Source organism: Zonotrichia albicollis, chromosome 5, assembly GCF_047830755.1.
Source record: "Zonotrichia albicollis isolate bZonAlb1 chromosome 5, bZonAlb1.hap1, whole genome shotgun sequence".
NCBI classification, from domain to species: Eukaryota; Metazoa; Chordata; class Aves; order Passeriformes; family Passerellidae; genus Zonotrichia; species Zonotrichia albicollis.
In genome coordinates, this window is record NC_133823.1 from 52,999,847 (window position 1) to 53,027,241 (window position 27,395).

At 40.3% G+C, this 27,395-nt stretch overlaps 2 protein-coding genes across 12 annotated transcripts in view; one reads left to right on the forward strand and one right to left on the reverse strand.

Moving 5' to 3' along the window:
• The window catches only part of EVC (EvC ciliary complex subunit 1), a 49,529-nt gene extending 45,999 nt beyond the window's left edge, over window positions 1-3,530 (reverse strand). For both annotated transcript variants that reach the window (XM_005485746.4, XM_074541749.1), the window contains exons 1-2: window positions 3,208-3,530; window positions 42-152 (exon numbers count right to left, since the gene is read on the reverse strand). In XM_005485746.4, coding sequence (XP_005485803.3) covers window positions 42-152; window positions 3,208-3,378 — 282 coding nt within the window. In that variant the 5' untranslated portion in view covers window positions 3,379-3,530. The remainder of the gene's footprint in view (window positions 1-41; window positions 153-3,207) is intronic.
• A 42-nt stretch (window positions 3,531-3,572) lies between these two features.
• EVC2 (EvC ciliary complex subunit 2) overlaps window positions 3,573-27,395 on the forward strand; it is a 64,999-nt gene continuing 41,176 nt past the window's right edge. For 3 of the 10 annotated variants that reach the window (XM_074541741.1, XM_074541743.1, XM_074541742.1), the window contains exons 1-9: window positions 3,573-3,704; window positions 5,583-5,706; window positions 12,842-13,002; window positions 13,537-13,602; window positions 17,759-17,945; window positions 19,588-19,694; window positions 20,775-20,837; window positions 24,771-24,905; window positions 26,350-26,501. In XM_074541741.1, coding sequence (XP_074397842.1) covers window positions 3,585-3,704; window positions 5,583-5,706; window positions 12,842-13,002; window positions 13,537-13,602; window positions 17,759-17,945; window positions 19,588-19,694; window positions 20,775-20,837; window positions 24,771-24,905; window positions 26,350-26,501 — 1,115 coding nt within the window. In that variant the 5' untranslated portion in view covers window positions 3,573-3,584. Of the gene's footprint in view, window positions 3,705-5,582; window positions 5,707-11,804; window positions 11,844-12,841; window positions 13,003-13,536; window positions 13,603-17,758; window positions 17,946-19,587; window positions 19,695-20,774; window positions 20,838-24,770; window positions 24,906-26,349; window positions 26,502-27,395 lie in introns of those variants that run through there. The other 7 variants (XM_014266126.3, XM_026792588.2, XM_074541744.1 and 4 more) reach the window with 6 other exon arrangements.

Genomic DNA, 27,395 nt, shown 5'->3' on the forward strand with positions numbered 1-27,395 from the left:
ATGCACCAAATGGAGATCCGCCTGTAGGAGCAGAGCTTTACCTCCAGCACCATCTCCTCTTTTGATGTATAGGGTTCTGCTTTACTTTTCGTGAGTGTGTGCTCTTTTTCATCAGCATTGAAGCTTTCCAGAAGTCTTTGAGAATCATCTTTCTGAAATTCCAAGAGAAAACATAAAATGTAACACTTGAGATCATGCAGGTTAACTGGAAACATCTTCCACAGCAGCCTGGATACATTCATGTCTCCATCATGAGAATTATTCTAGTATTAGTTGAAAACTTTGGAAAAATACAATCTGAAAATAGATGAAAATGTTACATATTCAGAAAGGAATAATTAAAATTAATAAACTTTTAAATTTGTCATTCCAGGAGTAGAATTTTAATCTAAAAATGTTTTAAGAGGCCATGAACTTGTCAAATCGATCCATCTGCTCTCAAAATGTCATACTACAGACTTCGGAGTCAACCTCATGGTCTGAGCTCAAACATCTCAATTACAGCAAGTTAACTAAAATTGTCTATAATTACCAGCAATAAAGAGAATGCCAAGTATTTTTTGTCTCTGGCCATGGGACAAACTTCCTAAATGAAGCTTTATATGCATGGAAGCTCCTGCCAGGGAGAAGTAACTATCAGAAAATGTTCATCACCTTCCTTCCCCAAAAGCTGCCCATATTATTGACCTCACTTCACAAACACAAGAAGACACAGGTAGGGACACAGATACTGTGTGGCAATGAAACCTCCTGCTACACATGATCTTCCCTACACACTACAGAGATCAGAAAACAACACTAATGTGCCTCCCTCCAAACACAGCATCACAAAGATTTTTTTTTTTTTTTTTTTTTTTTAGTGAAGGAAAAGATAGCAGCCACACTACATGGATGACTTTTAAAATTCTTTTTCAGGTTTTCAATCCACTGACTACTTCTGGATGTAGTAGACGACTACATCCGGCTGCAGCCCATATGCATGTCACTCTCTTATGGAAAGGTTCACTTTAAATGATTTGGCCATTTGGCAGGTAAAGCAGTCCATTTTCCCAGAACACAGAGAACAGCCCAGCTTTGGAACACACTCAATCCTGTATGACTTGCCTCTGTCACCTCTCTACATCTTAGATGATGCAGTAATTCAGATTATATTTTTGGGTTAGCCTTTTAGATGTGCTGAAGTGCAGACGCTGGTTCCTAAAAATATACTGATGAGAAAAGAACAGCAACAAATCTCCCTCAGCAATCTTGTAATTTATTTGTTACCACAGTAAAGAGCTCTTCTTAAAACTATCCCAGCGTATCCTATGTAGAAACCAACAAATAAGAGAGTTATGCATCTTCCATGCATTCAAGTCCCACAGATTTGGGCAATGATCTATAAAATAGTTGTAATTATTATAACTTAGGCTATAATTCAGGCTGAGTGAGATTAACTGGGGCTGAGTGACAAATGTATTGGCTTACAGTGGTGCTTAAAGGTGCTTCAGGCTCCAGGTACTTGCCCTGCTAACACACTAAGGATAATTTAGCTGCTTGGGATGGAACATATACTCAGGAAAGCTATCCCTGCTTTTACTTTGGATACAGAAGGCTGCAATATGTGCAGTTCAGCACCTGCTTGCTCCATAGCATTGCTGGGGCAGATAGTGGGAAGGAGGAACAGCCTAAGGTTGTCCTGTTCAATTGGGGAAATCAGACCCACAGGATGCAACCTTCCCACCCTGCAATGTGCTCCGTATGCACCAGCAAGCAGTTTATTTTTCCTTCAAAATAAATAACCCTTTTAGGGCAGCAGCATTGATTTTATTAGCATTTAAACATCTAAATGCATCTGAAGATCCAGACCAGGGAGAACTGGCAGCTTCTATTCCCTATTGACATATATGGCATAAAGGATAAAAAGGATAAAATTGCACATGACTACATTTGAGTTGGTAGTGGCAGTACAATAAAGATATACCCATTAAGGCATGGAAAATGAGGAATTGAATCAGAAGGGCTTGTACTTGCACAGGATGCATTGATCCAGCATTTGAAGTGCCTCCATTACTACACTAATGTCTGGCTTCAAACAGAACTTCAATTCTCCAACTTAAAAGCAGTTGGGAACTAGAGAGTTTGTCTCCTATGTCATGTTTAATGATGATCAACACCAGCAGATACACACATGCAGCAGAGCTGTTATAGCTGAGAAAAGGTGTGTTGATAAACCAAGCTGGACCAGACTCTGCACCTACAGGCTGGCAAAACTCTGCAGAACTCCAAATCCCACTGCTGTGCCAACACCAACCACTGCTACATCCAGTCAGTCCAGCATGGCCTGGGTCTAAGTGGGATGGGAGAATAAAGCAGAAATCAATAACAATAACAATTCCCAGAAAATATATCTGCCTGGTAGATGGGTGCCTGCCTGGTTCGGTGGGTGCATGCTGCCTCTACAATCTTCGAGTCCAAAGAAACGTTATGAAATAGATAGGAACCACAGCACTTAAAAGAGAACAGCAAGTATGTTATTAACAAAATCGCACACTTTAGAAAACCATGTTAGTTTGGCATCAAGCAAACCATCAGCAGTGCTCAGGGTTCTTTATTTCTTTAGGTATCTATGTGCATACTCTCAGTGCAAAGGTATTGCAGTGGGTTAGTACTAATACTCAAAGCTGTGTTGTAAAATGAACTTTGGTAAAGTCTGTAAAATACTTTGGAAATAAAATTACTGGTTAGCGTTTATTTTCAATTATCTCACACAGCTTCTGCAAACCAGGTACATCTTCCATTATCCCCAAAAGCAACACTGCCTCGTACACGAAGCGATGGTTGCAAGAGGCAACTTGCACGTCACAAATGTTAGAGATTTGAGACAGGGGGACAACACTCAGAACACTTCAACACTTTCACCGGCCTCCTTTTAGAGTTAATCCACTTCTTTCAGCAACTTTTAAAAGTAAGTAGTGAAATCATTTCCAGCAGAGGCGTGGCAGGAATTACGGGGCTCCGCACCCACGCCCGCTGCAGCGCGCACCGCTCGCCCCGAGGCAGCCCCGGCTGTCCCGTGCAGCGGGCAAAGCCCTTCCCGGCTGTCCCGTGCAGCGGGCAAAGCCGGCAGGCAACTCCTCCCGGGCCCTCCACCCCTCAAACCTCGGCAAACCCCTCCTGCTCCCCCGAGCCGTTCTCCCGCGCCCCGTCCCCGCCGGCCCCGCGTACCTCTCCGCCCCGGCGCGGCCCGAGCGCGCAGCGGCAGAGCAGGGCGGCGGCGGCGGCGCCCAGCAGCAGCCCCAGCAGCGCGGCGGGAGCCAGCAGCGCGGGCAGGGCCTGCAGCGAGTCCGCCCAGAACTGCAGCCCCACGGCCCGCAGGCAGCCCTCCACCGCCGCCATGGCACGGGGCCCGGCCCGCGGAGAGGAGAGGGCCGGGCGCGAGGGGAGGTCCCGCTGCTCGGGGGCCCTCTCCCCTCCGCCCTCGCCGCGGTGGGAGGAGACCGATGGCGGGTGGATGCCGCGGCTGAGGCCGGGCCTGATTCGGGGCAGCGCCTGGAGAAATCTCCGCGACGCCGTCCGCACCCGCGGAGGGTCCGCCCGCTGCCATGGGCTGGCCGCTGGCCGGGCTGCTGCTGGCGCTGCTCCCCTCCGCGCCCGCTCAGCCCCTCGCAGCGGGCACCGGGCGGGGCCCGGCCCGGCAGCCCTGCGCTCGGACGGCGGCTGGGGTAAGCGCGGTGCCCGCGGTGCGCGGGTGTGAGCGGCCCCCGGCCGGCGGGCGGTGCCGGGCTCCGGGCAGGCCGCGGGACGGTGCCGCAGCCCCCGCGGCCGGGCCGTGCTCGGGAGCGGGGCCCGGCCCGGCAGCGGGCCGCTTCCCCGGCACTGCGGCTGGGGGAACGGCCCGGGAAGCTGCCGGGCACCGGCGTGGTGAGGCAGCCGACAGATTCTGGACAGGGTCCTCTGTACGCTGGAGAGGGTCCAGCAGAGGACCACGGAAGCGATGAAGGGTGTGGGGCATCTCTGTTACGAGAAGCTATTAGCGGAGCTGGGCCTGCTTATTCTATAGAAGAGAAAACTGAGAGGGGATCTCGTTAATACATAGAAATATTTCAAAGGTGGGCGTCAAGAGGATGGTGCCAAACTCTTTTCAGTGATAGCCGGGGACAAGACAAGGAGCAATGTCCATAAAGTAAAACACAAGAAGTTTCGCCTCAACATGAAGAACTTTTTTTCATTGACGGTGGCAGAGCATTGGCACAGCTGCCCAAAAGAGGTCTTGGAGTCTCCCTCTCTGGAGACATTCCAGACCCACCTGGAGGTGTCCCTGTCACCTGCCTTGGCAGGGGATTGGGCTGGATGATCTCCAGAGTTCCCTTTCAACCCTAATGATGCTGTGTCTGTGCTTTGCTGTGCTTCTGAGCAGAGGCCCTTGGTGTTTATCTAGTCACAGCACCTCAGCTCAGTGGTGTCAGTCTCCAGTGAGGAGTGCAATGGCTGTTTGGAGGATGGAGCTTTTATGTTCATTCTTTCTCCTTATCTAGGTTTGCGTCTGTCAAGCCATCTAAAAATGTGTTGACATTGTTATCTTTTGCCCTTACTGTACAGTGGGGATTAGAGTGAGTTACAAATGTAGTTTGTTGTTGGGATTACAGAAAGACTAATAAACAGGAAATTGTATTGCAGGAAAACAAACAAACAAAACCCTCCCAAACCCAGGACCTTCCCCAAAACCAACAAACAGCACACCAAATTACTTTACCAGAAGAACACAAGGAAGAAAATTGCCCCTAACATGCTGTACTGTAACCGTGGTGTTGACAAAGTCAGTATTTAACATTACTCACATGCAGTGCTTGGTAGCAAACAGAAACAGTGAATGTGGCTGATGTCGCCAGGCTGAGTTAGATCCCTGTTGATTACCCACATCCCTACCTCTATTAGCTCCTGCAAGGCAGAATCTTTGATAAACAAGAACTTGCTTGTATGACTACTACATCTTGATCAAAACACTGGGCAACAAAACTCCTTAAAAACATTGATTTCTTCTACTGATGTTTTGAGTGGTGATTTCTATAGCAGTGTCTAGGCACAGGCAGGAGGCTGTCACAGATTGCCTTGCAGGCTGCAGTTTTAGCATGTGGCCCCTTTGAAAGGCTCTGTGGAGTTCTCTGGAGGAAAAATGAGTGTAATGTCAGTGGGCTTGATATCTCATATTGACACATTCCTGCTGCCTCCTAGTGATCAGATTTTCCTGTGTCCTCAAATAGGCCTCTGAAAAGGGCAAAGAAAGATTATTTAATGAAAGCAAACTAATAGCCAGCCCAGCTCCACTATTGTGCAGGGACTCATCCTGATAATATGGAGTGTAAGTACAATTGGAGCCCCAAGTGTGCATATCCACACTGGACAGCAGAGCCTCACACTGCTTAACAAGCTGTGGGAGAACTCTAGAGCCAAGCTGTGTCTCTTATAGTTAATTTTGGAGAAACTTCAGACTTTGTAGGATAGGCTTCTGTGTAATTGTGTAATTGAAGTATAAATTCAGCATAAAAGTTCAATAATAGATATTTATGAAAAGTGCTTTTTTAATAATTGCTCTCTTCCAGGTTTCTGAAGATAATCTGTGGCTTCAGAAAGAGATGGGATGCCTAGGAATGGCCGGTATGCAACTGTTTCCTTTCTCTTTTCAGCATTGTGGGGTCCCAGGACTCACAGGACATGTGTGTGAAGGTGAGCAGGGGCCTGGAACTGCACCCTGATGGCCTGCTGGCATCAGTGGGACTGTCAGTCTTGAGCTACAGGAGAGTGTTTGCACAGAAATTAGGAACATGGGGGCTTTAGGCTCTCTAAATGGATCATCTAGAATGAAGCCCTTGTGAGAAGGCCTCAGTTCATTCCCTGCCCTGCATCATTTTCAGGAAGAGCCCTTTTTCAGTATTAAATATAATGCTATAGGGGAGCACCCTCTGATGTCCAGAGTTCCCAGGTATGTGAAAAACCCAAACTACTTAAAGCTGATCAAGATGTTAATTTTCAGAAGCTAGCTTAACCCTTATGCATTTACCAGCAGTGTTGCAATGCCTGTTCTTGAAGCCATTTTTATAGACCTCTGGAACTGCAATGGCTGGAACACTTTGTCCTGGACCTAAGACTGATTGTTAAAGACTGTTAAAAGTTGTTGGTTAGAGACTGATAGATGTAGTGGGTTTAGAGGTACTGCTGGGATGCTGGTAAATCTTCACAGCAGATAACAAATATTCTTATGACCATTCATATGGTCAATGTCTCCAGTGGTAGTTGCCTAATCTAATTGAAACTTAGAGTAAGTCACTTTGAGCTTGGTGTAGCTGCATTTGAGGGCTGACTGCCACAGGCTCTTTATGTAAATTTGAGAAAAACAGTCTGTTTCTCTGAGTCTGTTCTTTAATTTCTATGTATGTATTATAAATAGTGCTCTACTTCACCTGAGCATGGTAGAGATGAGTATATTCTGAAAGGTTGGGATGTCCTCATATAGCACATTAACAGGGCAACACTGGGTTAAATGAACCTCTCCATCACTATGGTTCCCCAAGAGATTATTTCATGACACCATGACACATGTTTGCCTAGAAATTACATGCTTTGAAGCAGTTATCAAGTGAGATACCTCTAATTTCTCTGCCCTGTGCCATGGCTAATTCACAAATGAGTTTATTAATTTAAATATGAAAGCAAGTAATTCAGATTTGCTGAGCTTGTTTTTTCCCAGTGTTTATTCAATGTCATTTTTACTGTGTGCATCCTGCTTTGTGATAGATTGCAAATTATTCATGTAGATCCACCAAGAGAGGAAATGTGTATGGTTTTATACTTAAGAAAAACCTTCTAGCCCTAAAAAAAAAAAAAAAAAGGAGGATTTTGATATGCAGTATCATTTTGTTAATAGTTAAAACAGTGTGGCCAGCAGGATGAAGGAACTGGTATCCCTTTTGAACTGGACACTGGGGAGGCTGCACCTTGAATCTTGTCTTCAGCTAGCAAGAAAGACATTAAAATACTGGTGTGTGTCCAGAGGAAGGCAGCAAAGTTGGTGAAGGGTCTGGAGAATGAGTCTGAAGGGGAGCAGCTGGGGAAGCTGGGGTTGATGAACCTGGAGAGGAGCCTCGGGGGGGACCCTCTCACTTTCTGTACTACCTGAAAGGGGGTTGTGGTGAAGTGGGGATCAGCCTCTTCTCTCAGGTAACAGGTGACAGGATGAGACAAAACAGCCTCAGGTTGTGCCAGAGGAGATTTAGTTTGGGTATTAGGAGAAATGCCTTCATGGGAAGGGTTACCAGGCATTGGAAAAGGCTGCCCAAGGAAGTGGTTGGGTCGCTGTGCCATACCTGGAGGCATTTAAAAGATGTGTGCTTTGAGACATGGTCTACTGGTGAACTTCACAGTGCTAGGTTTGCAATTGGACTTAATCTCAAGAGTAATTTCCAAACTCAATTATTGTGATTCTGTGAAATTCTGGCATTTTGTTAGTAGGTAAATATATATCTTAAATGAGTGCTACATGCACTGAATTATATGCTTGATGTTATAACTGAAAACTGTCCCATTCTAGTAAATATCAATTTTTCATATATTTAAAACTTAAGATTTTAGTGATTTGCCTAATCAGAGTATTACACTCTTTAGGTTTTACCAAAGAAGTACTTGATGAAAGCTAAGAGATGCATAAAACCTTTGTCATTGAGACTTGCGGTGTGCTGAAGTGTGAAATGGTTTGTGATGGCACACTGATCTCAGTGTTTCTTTTGGAAGCTTTTTTGAGTTGTTTCTGCATAAGATGAGAAAAGACAACCCCAGAATATTCCTGTGACTGAGGAACACAGTGGATTTTTCAGAGCTATATTTGAGTCTGCTCTGATTTATTCAAAACAGACCTGGAAAGTAGATTTGTTTTTTCTTGTTGATGCCCGTAGTTTCTTTGACATTGGAACAAGAAAAGCTAATGGCAACATTCAAAATGGAATACTGTAAATTGCTACCTTTGCCTGCTCATTGTTGTGTGTAATTGAAAGGACTTCAAATTGAATCTTGTATCCTGGATGGTTTTCAAGACAGGGAGTAATTTAAAACAACAACAACAAAAATATAGCAAGTGAGTATATTTAACTCCTGGCTTACCCACTGAAATAAAGCAAAATTGTTCAAAGCTATGCTGATAAATTTGTGGTGGGTAAGCAAGTGAGACTCTGGAAGCTCAATTGAAATATTTAGCCCTTGAGAACCATAAATTAGAATTAATGTCTTAGTTAAATTGTTGGGCTTTTTTTCTCATTTTTAATTCTGAACTTGAAATTTCACAAACTTGTCAGTGTCTTTGCTTTCCTACTGTAATTTGGCATTCTACTGCTTAGAATGGGCTGTAAAGGTATAGAAGCCTTAAGGACATACTGGAGTTTTTAATGTAAACCTATTGTAAGATGATTTTCATTATCTCTTATCCAATCTAATTGCTGTAGCCAGGAGTAACCTTCAGCTTAACTTCTGTTGTGATGTTGTGTGTGCAGTTCTGAAGGTGGGTGGTCAATGCCACTGACAAGTTCAGGACTCAGCCCCTGAGTCCAGTGGCCAAGGCTTCTGCTGTGCCAGGTCCATGTCCTTACACAGAACTAATTTCAGAGTAAAGGACAGTGTGCTGTCCACAATCAGGAGAAAAAACCTTTTCTTACAATACCCATCCTTCTACCCCCAGTCTGTATGAACACTGATCCTCTTCCATCACATTCTCTACGCTGCAGGTGCCTTTTGTGCCAGGTTGGATCCTCAGTATTTGCACTCCCTGAGCATCAAGTGAGTGCAGTGAGGGCTGGCAGTGGGTGCTCTCCTTCCTAAGTGTATTGCCTGCACCTTGAGTGGCAGCTGGAAGCCCAGAAGAGCCATATTGCCCAGAAGGCAATAGTGCACAGAGCTGAAGTGGCAAGTAGCAACCTTGGGAGAACAGCAAAGAAAATTGAACATTAAGTAGCAGAGGCTGCTCTGATCAACTGTGCATTTGTTATTTCATATGGTGGTGGAATGCTCACGTAGGGGACTGAGTGAATCCTGTGGGAATGTGAGAGGTAAAATGTTACAGCAGCATTCCAGCTGTTGCAGCTATATTAATATGGTTTTTGTGTTTTCATTTTGAAATTCAATACAAGATCTATCTAAGAGAGGGTTCTGATCTATCCACTTATATTGGGTTTATGTATAAGTAAATAATGGGAAAACGTTTAATTAATGTGCTAATTAAAAGTAAGATAAAATATTTAACAGCTTGATAATGCCTTGTAAAACAAGGGAATTTTTAATTACAAAAAACCCCCAAAAAATTGTTCTTAAAGATTGTGATATTGTCTCACAGCTCAAAAGAAAGTGAAATTTCTGTCTTTTCTTTGATGAACTGTTTGATTTGGCATCTTTGGAGATGTTTACAGGAAAGCCCCAGTTGAAGCCCCATGCTTTGGTAGTTTGCTTGCTGGGAAATGTTTTGGTCTGAGGTGCTGTAGTCAGGGAGTGCCTGGTGGCAGCCTGGCCAGCCCAGCTGAGAGGGGCTGCTTGGTGCAAAGCTGAAACTGTTCCCCTGCGTTGCAGAGATTTTCTTTCGAAAAGGGGTGGGAATCATTGCCATTTAGCAACCAATGGAAATTATGACCTTGCAGCCTGATAATGGCTTTTCTGAAAACAGCCAGAAAATTATGAAGATTGAAGCTGTAGGAAAAAAAGAGTGGAAGGAGCAAGGAGACCTCAGAGTCACTGTCAGCACTGGGATGCATCTCTGAAGGGACAGTGTTGATGGCACCGTGGAAACAAATTGCACTTCTGAGCAGCTTCCAAAAGAAAGCCCAATGCTTTTCAGTGAAAGGGTTCAGCAGTCAAATGTTAATTTTCCAAAGTCTGATTAATCCATTTGTTAAAAAAAAAAAACAACAAACGTTTCAGAACAGAAATCTAGAATGTATGTGAAGAAGACAGAATGTATTATGCCTGTACCATCCTTTTTCACATATTTAGAGTCTAGCTTTTCAAGCACCCAGCAGACATCTACATTCCTACATCTACAATAGGAACTTACCTGAAAAAAAGACAGTAGGTGAATTGATAAATACATTTATGTGGGCTGATGTTGAATATGCAGCAAGTTATGTGGCAAAGCAGTTAAGTTCTTGTAGATTAGCTGTTCCAGTGACAGTTAAATATCTGTGGATCAGAAAAAAGTTATTTTATTTAATTGACAGTCAATACTTGAAACAAGAATGCCACAGAAAAGTGCAGCTTTACTGACAGTGGATCTAGAGTATTGTAGAACAGACTATAATGTTAAAAATTAATAGGCAGGATGAGAAAAATTCTGGAGAAAAGCAGTGGCACAAGTTGCTGTATGGACATGCATCATACTGGGTGAATCTGTTTAAGCAAAACCTTCCACTGGGAATATACAAGTGGATTTGCAGGAACATCCCTATCATCATCATCAATGTTGAGCTGCTTAACATAAAAGTTCTACTACTTCAGCTACTGATGATGGAGCAGCTAAATAACATGCTGGAGACTTCTGCTGGGAGTGGGGAACATTATCTTGGGATTGTAAGTGGTGACAAAGCACGACTTGAAAACAGACTCATCTGTGTAATTAGTAATCCAGAGATTCATTCCCAGTCAGGGAACATGATCAGTTAATTAAATTGGTTACTGTGGATTCGATACTCTTTAGAGGGAGAGTGTCAGGCTTTGCTGTCGCATGTAGAGTGCAGCTGGGTGTGCTCATGGAGATGTCATACTACACAGGACACAAGGTCAAAAGATACCTTATGAAGCAACAGCACACTTCTTATTGGCTGACGACCCTTATCCCAAATTCAGAAGTAAATGAACTGCTAAAGAAGAAGCACCTTAAAGGTAGTAGCTGCTCAACAGAATTAATACATTTTTGTCACTTTGACTTACAAAGCCCTACAAAGAAGCTCATTCAGGGTTTCTGTTTATGCTAAAGGAAAGTTCCTGTAGTCAAGAAAACAAAAAGGAGAATTGGTGCCCCTCCTTCATAGGAATGGGGTGACAGTTGCATTAATATATGAGAGACACAGCATATATAAAATTAATCTTTTTTGGTGTGTGAATATATTTTTATAAAACTGCAAAGAAGCTTGATTCAGTAGTCAGAAACAGGTTTAAAACCACTGGAGGTGAGATACAATATATTTGGATCTGCTGGGGAGTGTCATGGCTAGGTGAGCTCAAATTCGTATCTAGCAGATTTGTACTGCACTGAAAATTCAGCACTGGTTTCATTCTGAGTGATTTGCAGCATTGCTTAGTCTTGAAATTGAAATAAGCCATGCATGACTGTCTTGAAAAAATTCCAACCCCAAAGATATGTGGGCATTTGTTATAATTCTACATGTTCCTGTTCTCACCAAGTTTGCCATGTTGTTTTTAAAGTCCCCAAATTACTCCAAATCTGTCACATTGTTTAACAGTGGTTTAAATACTTCAGTAAAACTTAGAGAGTGAATTAAAACTGGTCATAAAATACAGACACCAACTTTCCCTGGCCAATATATTCACAATTTTGTCAAGTATACTCCCTTCCAAACAAACATTGGGAAGACAGGGAAACTTCCCAAGTGCTTGTCCACCTGGGTTTTGTAAGTAACAGGATTGCATCTCATTCATTCTGTTAACAGAATTATTTTTAGTGATTCGTGTGCATTGATGCTTTAAGGCTCCTTTTAAGGGTCTAGTTCTGAATACTCTGTCCATGCTTTTCTATTTGCAACTAATTGTATTTCCCTATATTGTTCTTCTTATAGAGCAGTGGCTTTTCAGAAAAACTGCTGCTACTCATATTGGTGAGATTTTAGTGTCTTCAGCTTTTCATATTTTATTAATATGTAATAGGCTTTTTCATAGAAAAGTCATTTCAAAAAACTACTTGCCTTTTTAATGGGAGTTTTTGTTCATTTTAATGTATATTGCTGAAAATTAATTTAAAAATAAGTAATAAATGAGAATAATATTAAGCAAAAAATGAAAAAAATAACTTATTTGAACATAGGCAACCAGCTATCATTTTAAATTTTCATACCATATTTCTCTTAATTCAGCAGCTTTACCTTTTGGCAATTTAACACATTAAATTATTTATTTTTAGTATAAGCTTCTTTTATTAATGTCTTAAGTGCTTTACTCTCAGATCAAAGTGATATGATTTCAAAACTATGCCTGTTACTTTGTGCAATATCACTGACTAATCTTTCATAAAAATTTAAGAGTATAAGCTAGCATTTATATTGCTTATTACTAAATTTATGAGCGTTTGATTTGATGGCACTTCAACTGAAATGTAACTGAGATCCGTCTTCAGCTGAGAAGTATTTCAGTTCTGAATGTGTATTGGCAAGGTCAGTGCTTAATTGGAAGACTGCATTTTTATAGCAGAACACCTTTAGCACTGATGCCCCTCACACAGTGGATTATTTGAATTCTTTATGCTTTGCTGAAAGTTTCTTTGTGTTGAAAACATTAACAGTTGATTTATGGCTTAAACCTTTTAAATCATGCATTAAAAACTTTACATTTAAATGGCAGGAAGTTTTCTGTTGGGTATATGGGAGGAAACAGTTTTGTTCTGACTCCTGCTGGGTTTTGCAGAACAAATCCCATTTCCTGGCTGGCCTCAGTCTCTGTTGCTTGTCGTGATATTGAGTGCCTTGGGAGAGAGTATCTGGCACTGCCTGCACACGGAGCACTGGTGCCTGAGCCCTCTCCCTGGCTGGCATCTGCACCAAGTGCCTGCCATGCAGAACCCAGCCTGAGCTCTGATGCTGGATGTTGCCTTGGTTTTCAGCAGTGCCTTTACCTGAGGCCATTGAGGCCAGCAGAGCCCCTGGCCAGGTGCTGAGCTCGGCAGCCCCGGACAGCCCCTGGAGCCATTCGCTGTTGGCGCTGATCCCCTCCTGGACCAAGAAGGTGCTGTTCAAACGGGAGTCTGACCTCAGCCGCCTCCCGGTCAGTAACAGATGCTTTGCCAGTTTCAGTGTTTGTCAGGATTGTAGCAATTCTGTAAAACTGAATGTTGGGAATTTACTATCCAGTTAGTACATTTCTAGTTCTGTCTCAGATGATTGTGTTCATTTGACCTGACTTCAGCAGCACCAAATAGTTTTGGGATTTCCAAAGAATTCCTGTGAGTGGTACAGCTGTGTGATTGCTGTGTAAATTCTGATTGACACTTAGTAATGAAAAGAAGCTGTATAGTCTGATGAACTTTATGCATAGTGTGGTTTTTTTTGTGAATTATGATAGTCAAAAGATGAATATATCAATAAGATTCTAATCTAATACTTGTGGGAATAAGTAGTTTTTACACATTTGGACTAGAAAAAAGATTAAACTGTTGGGATAACAAAACTCCTAAATTGGAAGCCTGTTGGTACCTCTATATGTTTTTTATTATTTATTTATTTATATAATTTAACTTCTTGCTGAAGTTTGTAAATTGGGTTTGCATACACTATGTAGATTTTTCCCCTTCCTCCGTAGCCTGAAGATGTGTCCAATATGTCAGTGTCTTCTGAATTTGGAATAACCCTTCAGAAATGTGGCATGGTGAGTTTTCTTACATTTCTCTTGTTGGTAGGAAGTTTGTGTCCAAATGACCTTTCAAAAGTGGGAACCTGATTGTGCCCATGCTAAGTTTTTGGCAGTATGTGCATTTTGATGTTACAATGGTCCTACTCTCTGAGAGGCATTGTTTTGCAATGTTGATTCAAAACAGAAGTCAGTGAAATCTCAGGCTTCAGGGCATTTTGGATTGTGGAAAAATGAAGTAAAAACCTGACTGTTAATTTCTAAAACTGCAAATGAGCAAACCTCAATAACTCCAGAGTAATCAGCCAAGAGACTGGGTAGAGATAGACAAATTTTACAAGATGAGATAAACCTTCTGAGATATTCCCCTGGTCCTGCCATGGGTGCCCTAACTGGGTCAAGTGTGGACTTTTGAAGGATGAAGCACTGACCCCTCTGTTGCCCATTGTGTGTTTGGGCATCCTAACACACAATCATAGCAAAGCTATTGTGTCATGTCTGAGTATTCAGTGGGACTCACCTGCAGCACAGTATTTCATGGAAAAAGGTTTCATTTGACTTGTGTAAATGCTTGTAAGGAGCAAAGATAAGGAAATTTTTTTAACTTCCCATTTCATTTTTATTAGATTGTTATTTTTCCTTTTTTCCCCCTTTTTTTATTTTCCCTTTCTTTGCACTTGATGAAGCAGGTATGAATTTTTATAATTACAGTCAGTTCATCTTAGCTGTCTCCTGGAGAGAGAGAGAGAGAGAACACATCCAACTTTAGGACCAACCTGAATTCAGCCCCTGAAATGGTGCCTGAGGGTAGAGGATTCAGTAACCAGTACAGAAGAGGTGACATTATAACCTTCACCAGATCAGCTGTGTAGAGAAGAATGAATATGCATCACATCTCATGGTGCTAATTACCTCTGATGTTGTTATTGAAATAGCAGCCTATCATGATTCATGAGACTGAGAAGTAAGCATTTCAGACATAGAAGTAGTAACAAAGAATCTTCTGCTTTTCTGTCTGTGGATCTCCAGTTTTTATAGCAAAGCCTCTCAAGAACAGGCTTTGAAACAGTCCCATCTTTTTTTTTTTTTTTTTCTGCTGTTTACAACAGCCTCACACAGGCTCATTAAAAGCTGCAAAATAACTGCTGTAGGAGATTAAAGGTAATGTGTTATAGATGCTGTCTTTATCAGAAAATACTTTTGTAGTGCTATTAGTTGTAAATTACTGAAAACTGTACAATTATATGTGATTGTCTTCCCCCTGCAAATGCAGTTCACATTTAATTTTCCTTGGCTTACATTGTCTTCTGCTTCAGTCCTATTTCAAGTGAACAAATGCTTTCATGCTAAGAGACAGACTGGCCATATGGTGCTCTTTAGCTGTTTAAAATAGAGAAAAGTGCATTTTGCGCATTTTCCTCCTCCTACAATGAGTCGCTCCTCAGAGCATGGAGGTGTCTCATGTTTGCTTCTTGGAATCAGAATCTTTCCAACATCTTGATGTAGAAATAGGCTTATTGAAACTGAAGTGTTTAAGTTTTACCAGTGCTTCCAGCACCCACTGTCTTCCTTCTTTCCAGAAATGTTTCTTCAAGAGCTTCATTCCATGGTATGATGTGAACTTTTCTGTAACAGTACGACACAGTGACAATAATCCTTAACAGGGCTGAAATAAACCTTTAAATTTAATTGCTTGTCTTCTAACACTTTTACCTGGCTTGTTTCTTAATCTCCTAAGCCTTCGTGCATTGGAAGGCTAATCTTTTTTCTCCTTTCTTTCCTGTTTCTAGTTGTTCTAACTTACTCCTAACAAGGATCCTCCATTCCTTTCAATTTCTGTGGCAGTTCCTTCCTTGTCTCTTTTCTCTTGTCGTGTCCATGCTCTTGCTGTGGTTCTTTCATGCCACTCTCCCAGGTACCTGAAGTGAACTGCCAACCATACCTGTTGCTTGATTCTCATCTGCTGATTTGAGGGGAAAAAATCCAAATTCTTTCAACCCCTTTGCAATTGCGCTGAAGTCTGATTACCAGTCAAAAGTAAGGAATGAAAAACATGGATTTAATATTAATGAGAAATGGGGTTTTGAGACTTTTTTCTTGTTTCATTTTGATTTTGCTTTTTAAAGCAGGTATCTAGACTTTGTGATTGCACATGAAATGTTAAAAGGCGTCTTGGCTGCATCATGCCAGTTCAGAAACCAGGAGAGAGAAAATCTGACCAAAACATATTTTTAATACTTGTTGATTTTAACTCTCAGAAGCTGGGGTGTTGTCCGGTTTTCGGCTGTTTGGAGGGCCTGGAAAGGCCCGGGGTGGCCTTGAAGCAGCCCACGTTTCAAAGGATGAGAAGAGGCTTCAGTTCTTCTTTCGGTCTCTGTGTTTATTAATTGTTTATCTAAAAGATTTTCTTTCGGCCCGACAGAGGTCTGCTCAGCAGCCAGCCATGAGCACACTCCCCTCCCTCCGGGCGGTCACCTATCTTTATACCCAAAGTTGCGTATACAATATTTATCATTTTTCCCCAATACCTTTCACCCTTATTGCCCGGTGCACTTTTAGTAACAACCAATCTCAAAGTGCCACCATCACCACAGAAGATGGAGGAGAAGAAGAAGAAGAAGAAGGACAGGACACGCCCCAATTCCTCCATCTTACTTCTCTAAACCCCCCTGCACAGAAATCCTAAACCCTGTGTCTCACTCTCTAACTAACTAATCCCTTCACCATTCACCCCGGTGAAATCCTCCTATCCTCATACAGGTGTCGTCTCCTGTGTAGGATCAAAGTCCAGCCACCAGACACTTCTGGCAACATTCCAGGACTCCCGAGCCCCCCAAGGGTGGTCTCGGTGACTCGGCACCTCAGTCCTGAGGTGCTGAGATCCCACAGGGTGTAACTCATGATATACAGGCATATGATATCGGCAATGGTTTCCTCAGGAAGATAACTAATAATATATAATAATAAGCCTATTTTTACGCATACATTGATACATACATTTTTATACATTGCTTGCAGCTTCTAGTACAATAAATAGTTGGGAATTTCATCCCTTAATTTCTAAAACTGTCATCTGGTTCTATGCTGAACCAGTAAGAAATGCAGAGATCAGTGCACAATAAGACCATAGCTACATGTATTAAACCCTATGGATGTCATGAACTCTGGATACCATGAAGTCTTTCACAATTCATATTTTTAGAACTAATTTTTCATGAGGACTGCTTTATTATTTTATATTTGCGGGTGTCCAGATACAGTGTAGATGTTTCCTTAAAAGGAAGATCTAAAAAGAGAAAAGTTTGGCCTGAATCATAATTCTGTCAGTTAAAGGACTATGAATTTAGTGTCATTATTTAAACCTCATAAGTCATCATGAATATACTATAGATCACCATAGTATTATAGATCCTGTAAAGATTTAGGCAATTCTAATTTAATATGAGTTACAGAGGAAGGCAGTTTGGGAGGTGAGAGGTCAGTAAGCAACTCTGAATAATTTCATTTAGAGGGTATAATTGCTCAATGAGACTTAAGGGCTTAATGGAATAAATAAATCACATGAGTGCATGTTGCTAGAGATTGGTGATTAGTGTATGACCATCACTGCTAATTGGAAGCAGAGCCATGGACTCCCAAGTTCACTGGGGGCTCCATCTGTCCTCACGTGAGAAGGGCAAGTCAAGACAGCCAGTGTCCTTCAGAGAATGGGGTTGCTGTGAAAGAAAGGAAAATAGAGACCAAAACTGCATGGAGAGAATTACTTTGCAGTGAAGAAGCTTGTAAAAAAAAAACATCCTTGTGGTACAAAGGTAAAAATTTAAGAATTTTCCAAACTCTAGTTATGAAGTTGTGATCCAGTTTTGTGTTGTATGCAGTATCATGGGGATATTCAGAATTTGATTATGCTTCTGGTCGTGTATGAGCTGAGTTTCCACCTTCTGGCTTTCTGCCACTGTCTCCAAGCAACAGCTTGACATACCAAAGATTAAAATCTCACTGGGAATGTGAGATCAAACTGAGTGTAGTTTCATTTGCAGATCACTCAGAATACCTTCAAAAAATAAGTCTGCACAAATAATGAAGTTTTATTTGTAATCAAGGCTATGAATTTTACTGTTAAGATGCCCATACAGCTATCTTGCACCATTAATACTAATATTTCTGATTTCAGGTGGATGTTGAACATGACCCTCAAACTGCATACATTACACTTGTGATTAATAACACCAACACATTGCTGTCAACAAACATCACAGATCTTATCATCATGGACAACATCACTGGTCTACATGTTCAAAAAAACAGTGGGAATAAGACCACAAATGGCATACAGATTTACAGGAAAAGTTTCTTGCAAGGTAACAAAATGCAGTAAAATACCCCTCATAAAATATGTCAGAGTGCATCTGTTAAAATCACAGTATTTCTTTATGTATGTATTTATTTATTTAATTAATTACAGTGGTGTAAATTGTTTGATTATGAGTTAATACAGGTGAAAAAGTCTGGGAAAGGTTTTAGGCTGCAGTTTCCAATTCTGTCAGCTCACTGTTAGCTATTTTGACTCCCACCTTTGAACTGCTTCTAGTCTTCCAGGCACAGAACTGAGCCTCCTTTAATTTGTAAACATTGCCATCAAAAATGAAAGAGAGAGAGAGTCTTTCACAATTATATTTGTTAATTTTGGGTATTTTTAAAAATTTCTGCAAAAGGCATTTTAATCATATTTTTGAGGCATTTTTAGACAAGTGTAGCAGCTCAGCTTGCTCAGGTATTGAGGTGCATTGGAATTGTAAAAGGCCATACATACAGGGAAGATGATTCACCAGAAATAAGGCAGCTCTTCTCAGTATGGGTTCTCTCCAAACTGAACAAATTATGAAGTCAAAGCAAGTAATAGAGAAATAAACCTCTTCCAGTTGTGAAGTCAGATTGTTCCTTTTCTAATTGGTAGCAGTTGAATCAGTGCACATGCATTAAATTTTATCTTTCTTGATTTCTTCATCTCCATTTTCCTAATCACAAGCTTGTCGAAAATTAGCAGCTTTCTTTTGGGAGTCACAGCATTTCTCCAGGAGCTTCAGAAGTGTTCACTGATTTCTCTTTATGATGGAAGTATCTCTGGTTATGATAGTTTTATGGTGAAAGATTTCCATGTAGAAAAGGAAAATAAATAGACCTGAGGCTGCTATCTGATTGCAATTGGATAGCCAAACTCCATTCCTGTTAACAGCAGTTTGAGCAGAGGTTGTAGGACTGGTCTTTTTGGGAATGGGAAGAAATTGATGGTTTTCCACAGAGATTTCCTGGAAACTATTATCCCTGAAAAAGAATAGAAAAATGGCTTTCATATCTGATAAGCCAAGTTGGAGCTGCTACATAATTTATTTATAATTACTGAATCTGGAGTTGAAACTAGATTTTCCAGACAAATCAGTGTGAAAAATACTGAAGTGGAAAAAAACCCAGCAGACTAGATTTCTGCATAGTTTGAAGTTTCGTCATGGCTATATTAATGCTGAAGTCAGCCCATACCTTGCCTAGGTACCTTGTCATGCTCAATTTTGGCCATAATAATTTTTCCATACTTCAGTGCATTGTAAATGAAAATTCAGCTGAATTCTGTCATATTTCTCTTTGGTTTCAATAAGGAGAGAATCAACAAGTTAGTAGTTAAAATTTAGGCAATCCATTTTATAATAAAAATATTTTAAAATAATCTCATGTGACTTTTGGTGTCAAAAAATAATGGTTTTGGGTAGGTCAGGGCATCATTTAATGCAGTTTCCAGATCCTGGGCTGAATTTGCTTGAATTCTTAAGAGGCAGCAGATATGAAGGATGTTACTGAGCTCAGGTGGCCGTGAACTGTCTACTCTGGATGTGTGGCATCTGCTGTGACAGAAAGGAGAAGCTCCAGTGCTGTTCCAAGCCTTCCCCAGGGATCTTTGAGAAATCTTCATGGAAGAAAGCAAATCTCTCCATATCCCTGTTTTAATAGGTGGAGAACACTTTGCAATCAACTACTCTGCACTTCTTGATTCAGAAGAAATGCGGCACGGCAGGGTCCTGACACTGCCTGCGAAGCTAACTTTCAGTTCATCACAGGTATTTTATTCACAATTTTATTCTGCTCCTCACAAGTTTTGTAAAAAAAATAGACTCCAAGGTGGTTCTAGCCTCCCTAAACAATGATGCCATCATGTATGAAATGAAACTCTTGGGCTCTCTGATTGTTTACCATGAATTTGTAAATGCATTAATTATTCTTCATAGCTTAAGAAGTCCTAGATCTCCTTAAGTAAAGTATTTTTGTGTGTTGTCTTGTAGCCTTTCTTTATACTTTTCATATTTCTCTGCAGATTATTCATTTGCCCTGGAAATAAATGTCCCACAGACTTCCATGAATATTGCTGAAGTCTCAGAGAGATTGAAAGTTTTGCCATATTTTTATAATAACTAAAAAAAAGTTGCAGCCATGGAAAAATCTCATTGCTCATAAAACACCTTTTAGTAAAGACTTCTGTGTCTGAAAGATTTTTCAGAGAAGCTGACAAATCTCCATCCTTGCTGACTTTTGAGAACTCTGTTGCATCAGGCTCTGAAACAACTGGTTCTAATGCTGGAATTAGCCTGGCTTTGAGTAGGAGACAGGACAAGTGGTTTCTGCCAAAGTAAAAATTTTCAGTTCTTAAATATGACTTGATGGTTTTTCTGTGGTTTTCATAATTACATGTAATTATAACCTGCAGATATATTTTCATTTCAATTGCCTTTCTCCTTAGTTTTGGAGGAAAAGGTGTTCCACGTGAATGGGAGTGGTGCTAGAGCGGTAGAGAGGAAAACTTTAAAAAACAGGGCATGGCATGGTAAAAGTAGAGATTTGTGGAGACTGTGGCTCCTGTTCTGTACATTCTCAGCCAACCCAGATGTTATAGGCAAAGAAAAATGTAATACTTTGTGCATTGGGATATGGGGAGTGAATCCCACAGAGTAGCTGCTTCCATGTCTTTTCGTGTTACCCCGAAGTACACTGCGTTTTCCTATCAGATTTATTTCAGCTTTAAGCTTAATGAGAAGTATAGCTAACTTTCTAAGGAGAAGCTTTTCTAGAGACTCTAGGCTGTTTGCCAGTGGATTCTGCTTTTTTTTTTTTTAATACAGGTAATTTTTTTGTATCTCTCTCAGAATAAAACACATCTTGTATCATTGACGGCATCACTTACCATAACAGAAGAAGAAAAGACCAAGGTAAATTCCGTGATTTGATATTAGATTGACTCTCCTGCTTATACTTCTGCACAATCTAAAGTAAATCTTAGGAGCTAAGGATGTACATGTGTACTTGTGTCTCATCACTCAGCTATTGGCTAGTAATCACACACAGGTTCTGCCTTCTCAGATTTTGAGAAGAAAACAGGGCTAAACATAAGGGGTCTTTTTTTTTTTTGTCTTAAACCAGCAATATTTAGTACAAAAAATCTAAAAATCCCATTATGCTCCTTGCCACGTTCTTACATTTGAAGAATTGTCCAGGCGGAAACTGTGATGGGGATTATGCTCACCTGCTGCTGTGCCTAACCACCATGAGAAAACTTTTTTTTTTCCAAAAGATTAAAAGTGTCCTCCACTGGTTGAGGAAAGGTTTCTGTATGATGCTGATACTCAAGCCTGACAAATAAAACTGTGGAAAGAGTGGCATAGTTTATGCTTCCTTTCATTTTTTAACTAGTCATTCTTCCAATATGACTTTCTGTTCTTGGCTTTTGAAGTATTTCTGAAACATAGGTTTTAACAGGCCAAATAAACCTTCAAAATTACATTGATTGCAGCACTATTATTCTTTTAGATAGTTTTTTTATTAAAAAACTCTCTACTTCATCCATCAGTTTCATTGCTAGAGTAATCCCTTCCCCAAACTTGTTTTGCTCCCCCAGCCTCTCATTAATTTGACAGGCTGCTGTTGCAAGGAGTTGTTTTTAAAGAAGCTGTGGCTTGGTTGGCAAGAGTATTGGGATTATTTGTGTTCAGGCAGAAGCAGTTTGTTTCACCATAGAACATTTTGCTGTAGCTGTGCATGTGGATAGGGCTTGCCTGAGTAGGTCCTGAAGACTAGACCACTCATTCCTTCCATGGACCTGTCCCATGAGTTTCTCTCTGCCTTTAGAATAAGCAATCTTTTGGGAGATTTGGCACAGGAGCCTCTTGTTCCAGTATTCTCTTCTGCTGGGATCTCTGCCTTCTCAGCTTTTATTATTGTAATAGATAACGTGTCCAGACCTGGCTGTCTTGTAACTGAAGATCAAGTGCCCATTCTGTTAAAATGAAAGCCACGATTAAACATGGTAGGAACTAAAACTATACATAAGCTAGAGAACTCATAGTCCCTGGGTAAAGATATAGTAATATTTAAAAGGATTGGACATTTGTATAGCTAAGAATTACAAATGGACTTGCCATAAATCTATTTATTGGAAACTCTTAGAGGTGTAAACCATGAGGCAGCTGACTGGGTTAGAAAAATAACCTCATGAATGTTTTCTGTAAAATTTGCTGTGAGTTGATTTGCAGCAGTTGCTAATGTCTTAAGCCAAGACTGTAAGCTACATTGGTCTCAACTGACCATGAAAATTTCTGCAATCTGTTATTATACATAAAGCCTTTTTACTGTTCTTATTATTTTTCCAATTTGAATTTGATAGCTGGACCTCAAAAAGTTCTTGTAAACTGTTCTGTAGGTAGGTAAAATTAGCTCAGCTGCATTTGAACATAGTAAATCAACAGGCTTTGTAACTAAAACATGTGGTAAAGATGTGTGGAAAATACCATAAATTTTAAAAAAATAAAGCTTAGGAATTATTTAAAACATGATGTTTCACATGCATAATATTTGACTTTGGGCTGTGGCCAAACATGAGGTATTTTGGAATGAAACCAGTTTGTGCAAGAAAATTAGGATTAGCTGGAGAAGGTGTGTTATATTTTATTTCATTCATATTGTCAGCTGTCATAAATGCTCTCCATCTCAGATTTATTTATTAAAAGTAATTATTTAAGCCTGTTCATGGATATGTTAAAGCCAAGGCACATATGTGACTAAGAGGGCAGTATTTGGGAATGACAAGTGAAGAATTAATTACATGGTCATGACAGTGTCATGCTACATTGGTCCCATCAGCTTTCACATGATTTGTTTGAACACTTAGATACTGTGCTGTTCTTTAAAGTTTTACAAACCCTTTCTATTCTGTGCCACTGGAAGAAAGTGCTTGCTTGCCTGGAACAGGGTAATTTTGTGGGTGTCCGTGCCAGATGCCATCCCACAGCGCTTCGGGGCCTGTCAGTACTTTGTGCCTCTGCCCTTGGCTGGGGGACTTTGATGCTGAATGGGACGCTGGTGAAAAGGGAAGCTCTCCCATCTAAGCCTGTTGCATGGGAGAGATGATGATAATTCCTTTACACTGATTTTCATGAAGCTTGCTTCCCTCAGCACCATGCAAAGCAGTGGGAGCATATCAGTTCTTGGGCCTGTAATGCCTCTTCTCACTGGTGGGATGGCTTTAGAGGCTGGCTTCAGGAATGGCTTTTCAGGCCTGCTGATGTGTCTGTGGTTTGAAGGTCATTCTGCAGGGCCAACACTGGGCTTGACTTGAGCCAGGGCTCTGGCACCTCCCCTGCACCATCTGCTGTGCTGCTTTCAGATGGCATTAAAGCACCTGCTGTGTTCTGCTTGGACTGACAGCCCCCCAATGACATGGACTGTCCTTCCAGAGCCCATTTTCTTTAAATATGAAAGCACAGACCAAAATGCCTTCCCTCATGCAGACTGACTGTCCCACCATGGGTCTCACCTCTTAGGAAGCACAGTCATTCCATAGCCGGTGCTTTTTCTTCACCAAAAGAAAAGCAGCCTCTTTCCAGCTTCACAAATCCATATCCTCACCAGACCCTTGCTTTCCCCAGAAGCCTCAAGAGATCCTTAAATTTCACAGAGTGCATGGAAATTAGACAAATGCAAGTGGGTTCAGACAAAATGATGGAGTTTCAAAGCAGCGTTTTTTCCTTATTTGTATTATTATACAAATTGTATTATTATAATTATATATAATAATTGTATATTTATATATATATATATATATATAATTTTTATAATAATTGTATTATTATACAAATACACAGTATTATCTGTGGCATCTCCTGTTCCCTGAAAGTGGAAGGATCTCAGAGGCCTGATGTGACAGAGGTGTCAAATTACAATAAATTATTTTCAAATTGTGGGCCATGTTTGAATATCATTTCCTATGCAGAATTACCATTGACTCTGTGGAATGCTGTCAGGTTTCTGTTCCAAGAAAAAACCAAACCCAGCTTACAAGCAGCATGTTAATTATTTACAGTTCCTAGCCCCAGCAGAATGATCAGTGGTGAAACATTATACCAATAGCTGTGCTATGTTTTTCATTGGAAGATCTCATAGAACTAAACAAACACTGAATTAACTTTTGCTACGTAGAGCATGAAGTAAAAATTAATTTTTAATGCAATTCAGTTTAAAGATTAAGTTAAGAGCTAAAGTGAAAGGTCTAAAAAGTTGTTTGTGGCTTATGGTTCTGCCAGCCTTTTCTGACTCAGGCTAATGCAGAAGCTGCAAGGTTGCACACAGATTGGGTGGGTGTCAGTTGCATGTTTATTCTGTACTCATATTGGTACTTTCTCCTTATGGTTTTTCTCAGTTTCATTGAATCAAGAAATGGCCATTAATTAAAGTAGCCAACATCTGACTGACTTTCCAGAGCCCGTGAGCAACATCAAATGCCAGAAATTTCAATGAGACTTCGTAGGAAAGTGGCAGCTTTGGAAAATAAGCTATTAAGTACAGGGCACCCAAAAGTCAAAGCAAAAAAATTTAGTCTGTGGGGTTCTCTTGCTTGAAATTCACAGGAATTTGGACAAGGTGAACATAGCAAACTGTGCTGACTTGGAAACCTATTGAAAACACACTCTTGTTTGAAAATATTCATCAAAATGTAGTAAGAGCATAGAGCTGAGAAATCCTGAAGTGTGTGAAGCCATTTAAAAATAATTTACAGTTTTCTTACAGTTACAGTGTTTGAATTACGGTTATGATCTGACCTTTTTATGTATTAAAGATAGCATTTTAATTAAATGATCTTTTAATTTCAGATTTTATACAGCCATGCCATCAGTGCTTCAGCATTCTTCATTGCTTTTTTCGTTTCCCTTGTGTTGACATGTGTTGTCTTTTTCATCATTTACCGAACCCAAATATTAAAATGGAGTTTCTGTTGTAAAAACCAGGTGAGTTGTATTGTCTGTCAGAGTAGGTTATTTAAATTTTTTTACTGATCATATGTGATGATTTAACTTGCTAAGATTGTCTGTAGAGTTTTTGAAGATGAATAAGAATCCACCAAGTGATGAATTTGGCTCACAGATAATGTAATCTCTACATTCTCTAAACTTTAGTGCAGTCAGGTTTAGAGGTGAGTGTAAGAATGATACCCTGATCAAAAAAACCTGCTGTCAGTACCTGGGTATTGGCTCTGAATCTGAGGAGGGTTACCCTTTGCCTGTTCATGTCTTTCCATATTTCTCTCTTCCTCCCCTCCATCCCTCAGAATAAGAAGCAGGATGTCTCTGGGCTATAAGAAGTTGCCAAGGGAGTAGACAACTTATTTTGAACACAGCAACTTTGGTGCAATTTTTTTCTGATTATCAGGAATAGGGATTTGAGTTTTGGTCTTAGTTTCTTCAATGTGCAATAATATATATCTTCAGTGATTAAGCAAAGCAAATAGGATTGAGAATGAAGTATTTTCATTGCTCTGTTCCATTTTTAAGTATTTCAGTATATATTGCAGCAGAGAAAGAAAATATAGAGTCCGACAGATATTAATCAAGTTGGTGCAATTCCAGCCATTCTTACTGTTATTTTTGTATTTATGTAAAGTATAACAAATTCATTGGGAGGGAGCTAGAGATCTTAGTGAGACTACTGCAGTGATTGGAGCAGTCCTAAGAGAGGTGTGCTGAGAGCTTTGAACCCCTTGTTTGCCAAAAGAGTGGTGATCTCTCATCCCTCTGGGCTGACCAGAGTAGCTCACAAATCACTTACAGCCTTTCTGCTGTTGAAAATTACACCATCAGTAACTTTTATTTATTTTAGGTCTGAAAAATAAATCTCTTTAAATTAAAAGGATACAAAAGAAATAGTGATAATGAATTAGCAAAAAAGGTCCAGCTTGGTCTAGCAGCAGATATTTATAGTGGGGTTTTTACACAATAGTATTAGCCCTCAATCTGAAGTCTTTGTGAACTGAGTCACTTCCATTGTGGATAGGATTCCTTTTTCCCTAATAATGCTGTAATGTTGCCATATGTAATTTGTATAGTATGGCAATTTTTTTTTTTAATTACCTAGAAAGTTTGAAGTGGAAGACAACTTCATAGATGACTTTCACAAGTGTTCTGTGTTCTCCATTTCTTAATCTGTATTCCAGATCAGATATATACTAAAAAAGATCAGTCTGAGATAAAAGTAGTATATTTGATTTCAGATACATATCTGATTGCACCTCTTTCTACTCTTTCCAGGTTTACAGTCTGATGATAAATAGAAACCTTCTCACCCAGAGTTAAACTGCAATGATATTAGATCAGATTAGATCTAAAATTAGACTCATTATACATTCTTTTATAATCTAAAGTTTGCTAATTTTCTCCTTTTTTTTCTTTTTTGTAGGAGACACAGCCTGATCTAAGCCAAAATCACAAACTGGAGCATTCTCAATTTAATTCAGGTGATCTCTTTAGTGAAGATATAATTATGAATGACCAAATCATTGATATTCTGTCCTTTGAAGAACCTGGGAACATGCATCAAGCTTTAGAAGAGTAAGAATTCACTGCTATTACATCACATTTATTATTTTATCATCAGCCAAACCTTTGAATATGTTTTGACTACCTCCTCTTTATTGTTTTTTTTATGGTGTTTGTTTACACATATTACTGAGCTACCTTAGGTTTTTGAACTATTTTAGACAATCATCTATGTGAAGGGAGAGCCATTATGTTTCATATTGATTCACTTGTAGAAGTCACAACACCATCTAGGCCTTAGACATGCAAGTTTTGCAATCCAAATGAACACCCTGCTTTGTCTCTCTGTGGTTCACCATGTGAAAGTAAACTTCTTGGTGTGCAAGAAAATACTGAAACACAGTATTCTACTATTGCTTAACAAATTCTGCTTTCAAAAGGATGGCTTTTGTCCTAGAAAAGAGAGCCCCTGCTGAGTGCCAGCATTACTGTTCAGCAGTGTATTTTGAAAACAGCTGGATCAGAGTCTAAGGTGTGACAGTTTGTAGTGCTACCAGAAAGATACCACGTACCTGTGATTGCTGGGACCACTTGCTAGAGCAAAGAAACACTCCTGGTGCTGTTGAAAGGCTTGACAGAAACATGCCACTGCTAAAGGTCATCTGTCCTTCAGCTGAATTTTATAAAAAGGTCTTATGTGAGGATGAGCAAATGTTGTTTATGCAGTCATATACCTCACATACCTCCTGGTAAGTGAGGCTAAAGGCAGTAATATGCAACAATAAAATCTGTAGAAGCCGAAAAGTTACAGAACCATGGATGGAATTTTCTTTCTTGAAGGGTAACTAACAGCATTATTACTTTCTGCCTTTCCCTGATAATTGGGAACTTATCTCTATAAATTGCACATAGGTCCTTGCTTTTATAACTGTATAGCAACTCAGGCTTTGAGAAGACTTATCCTGA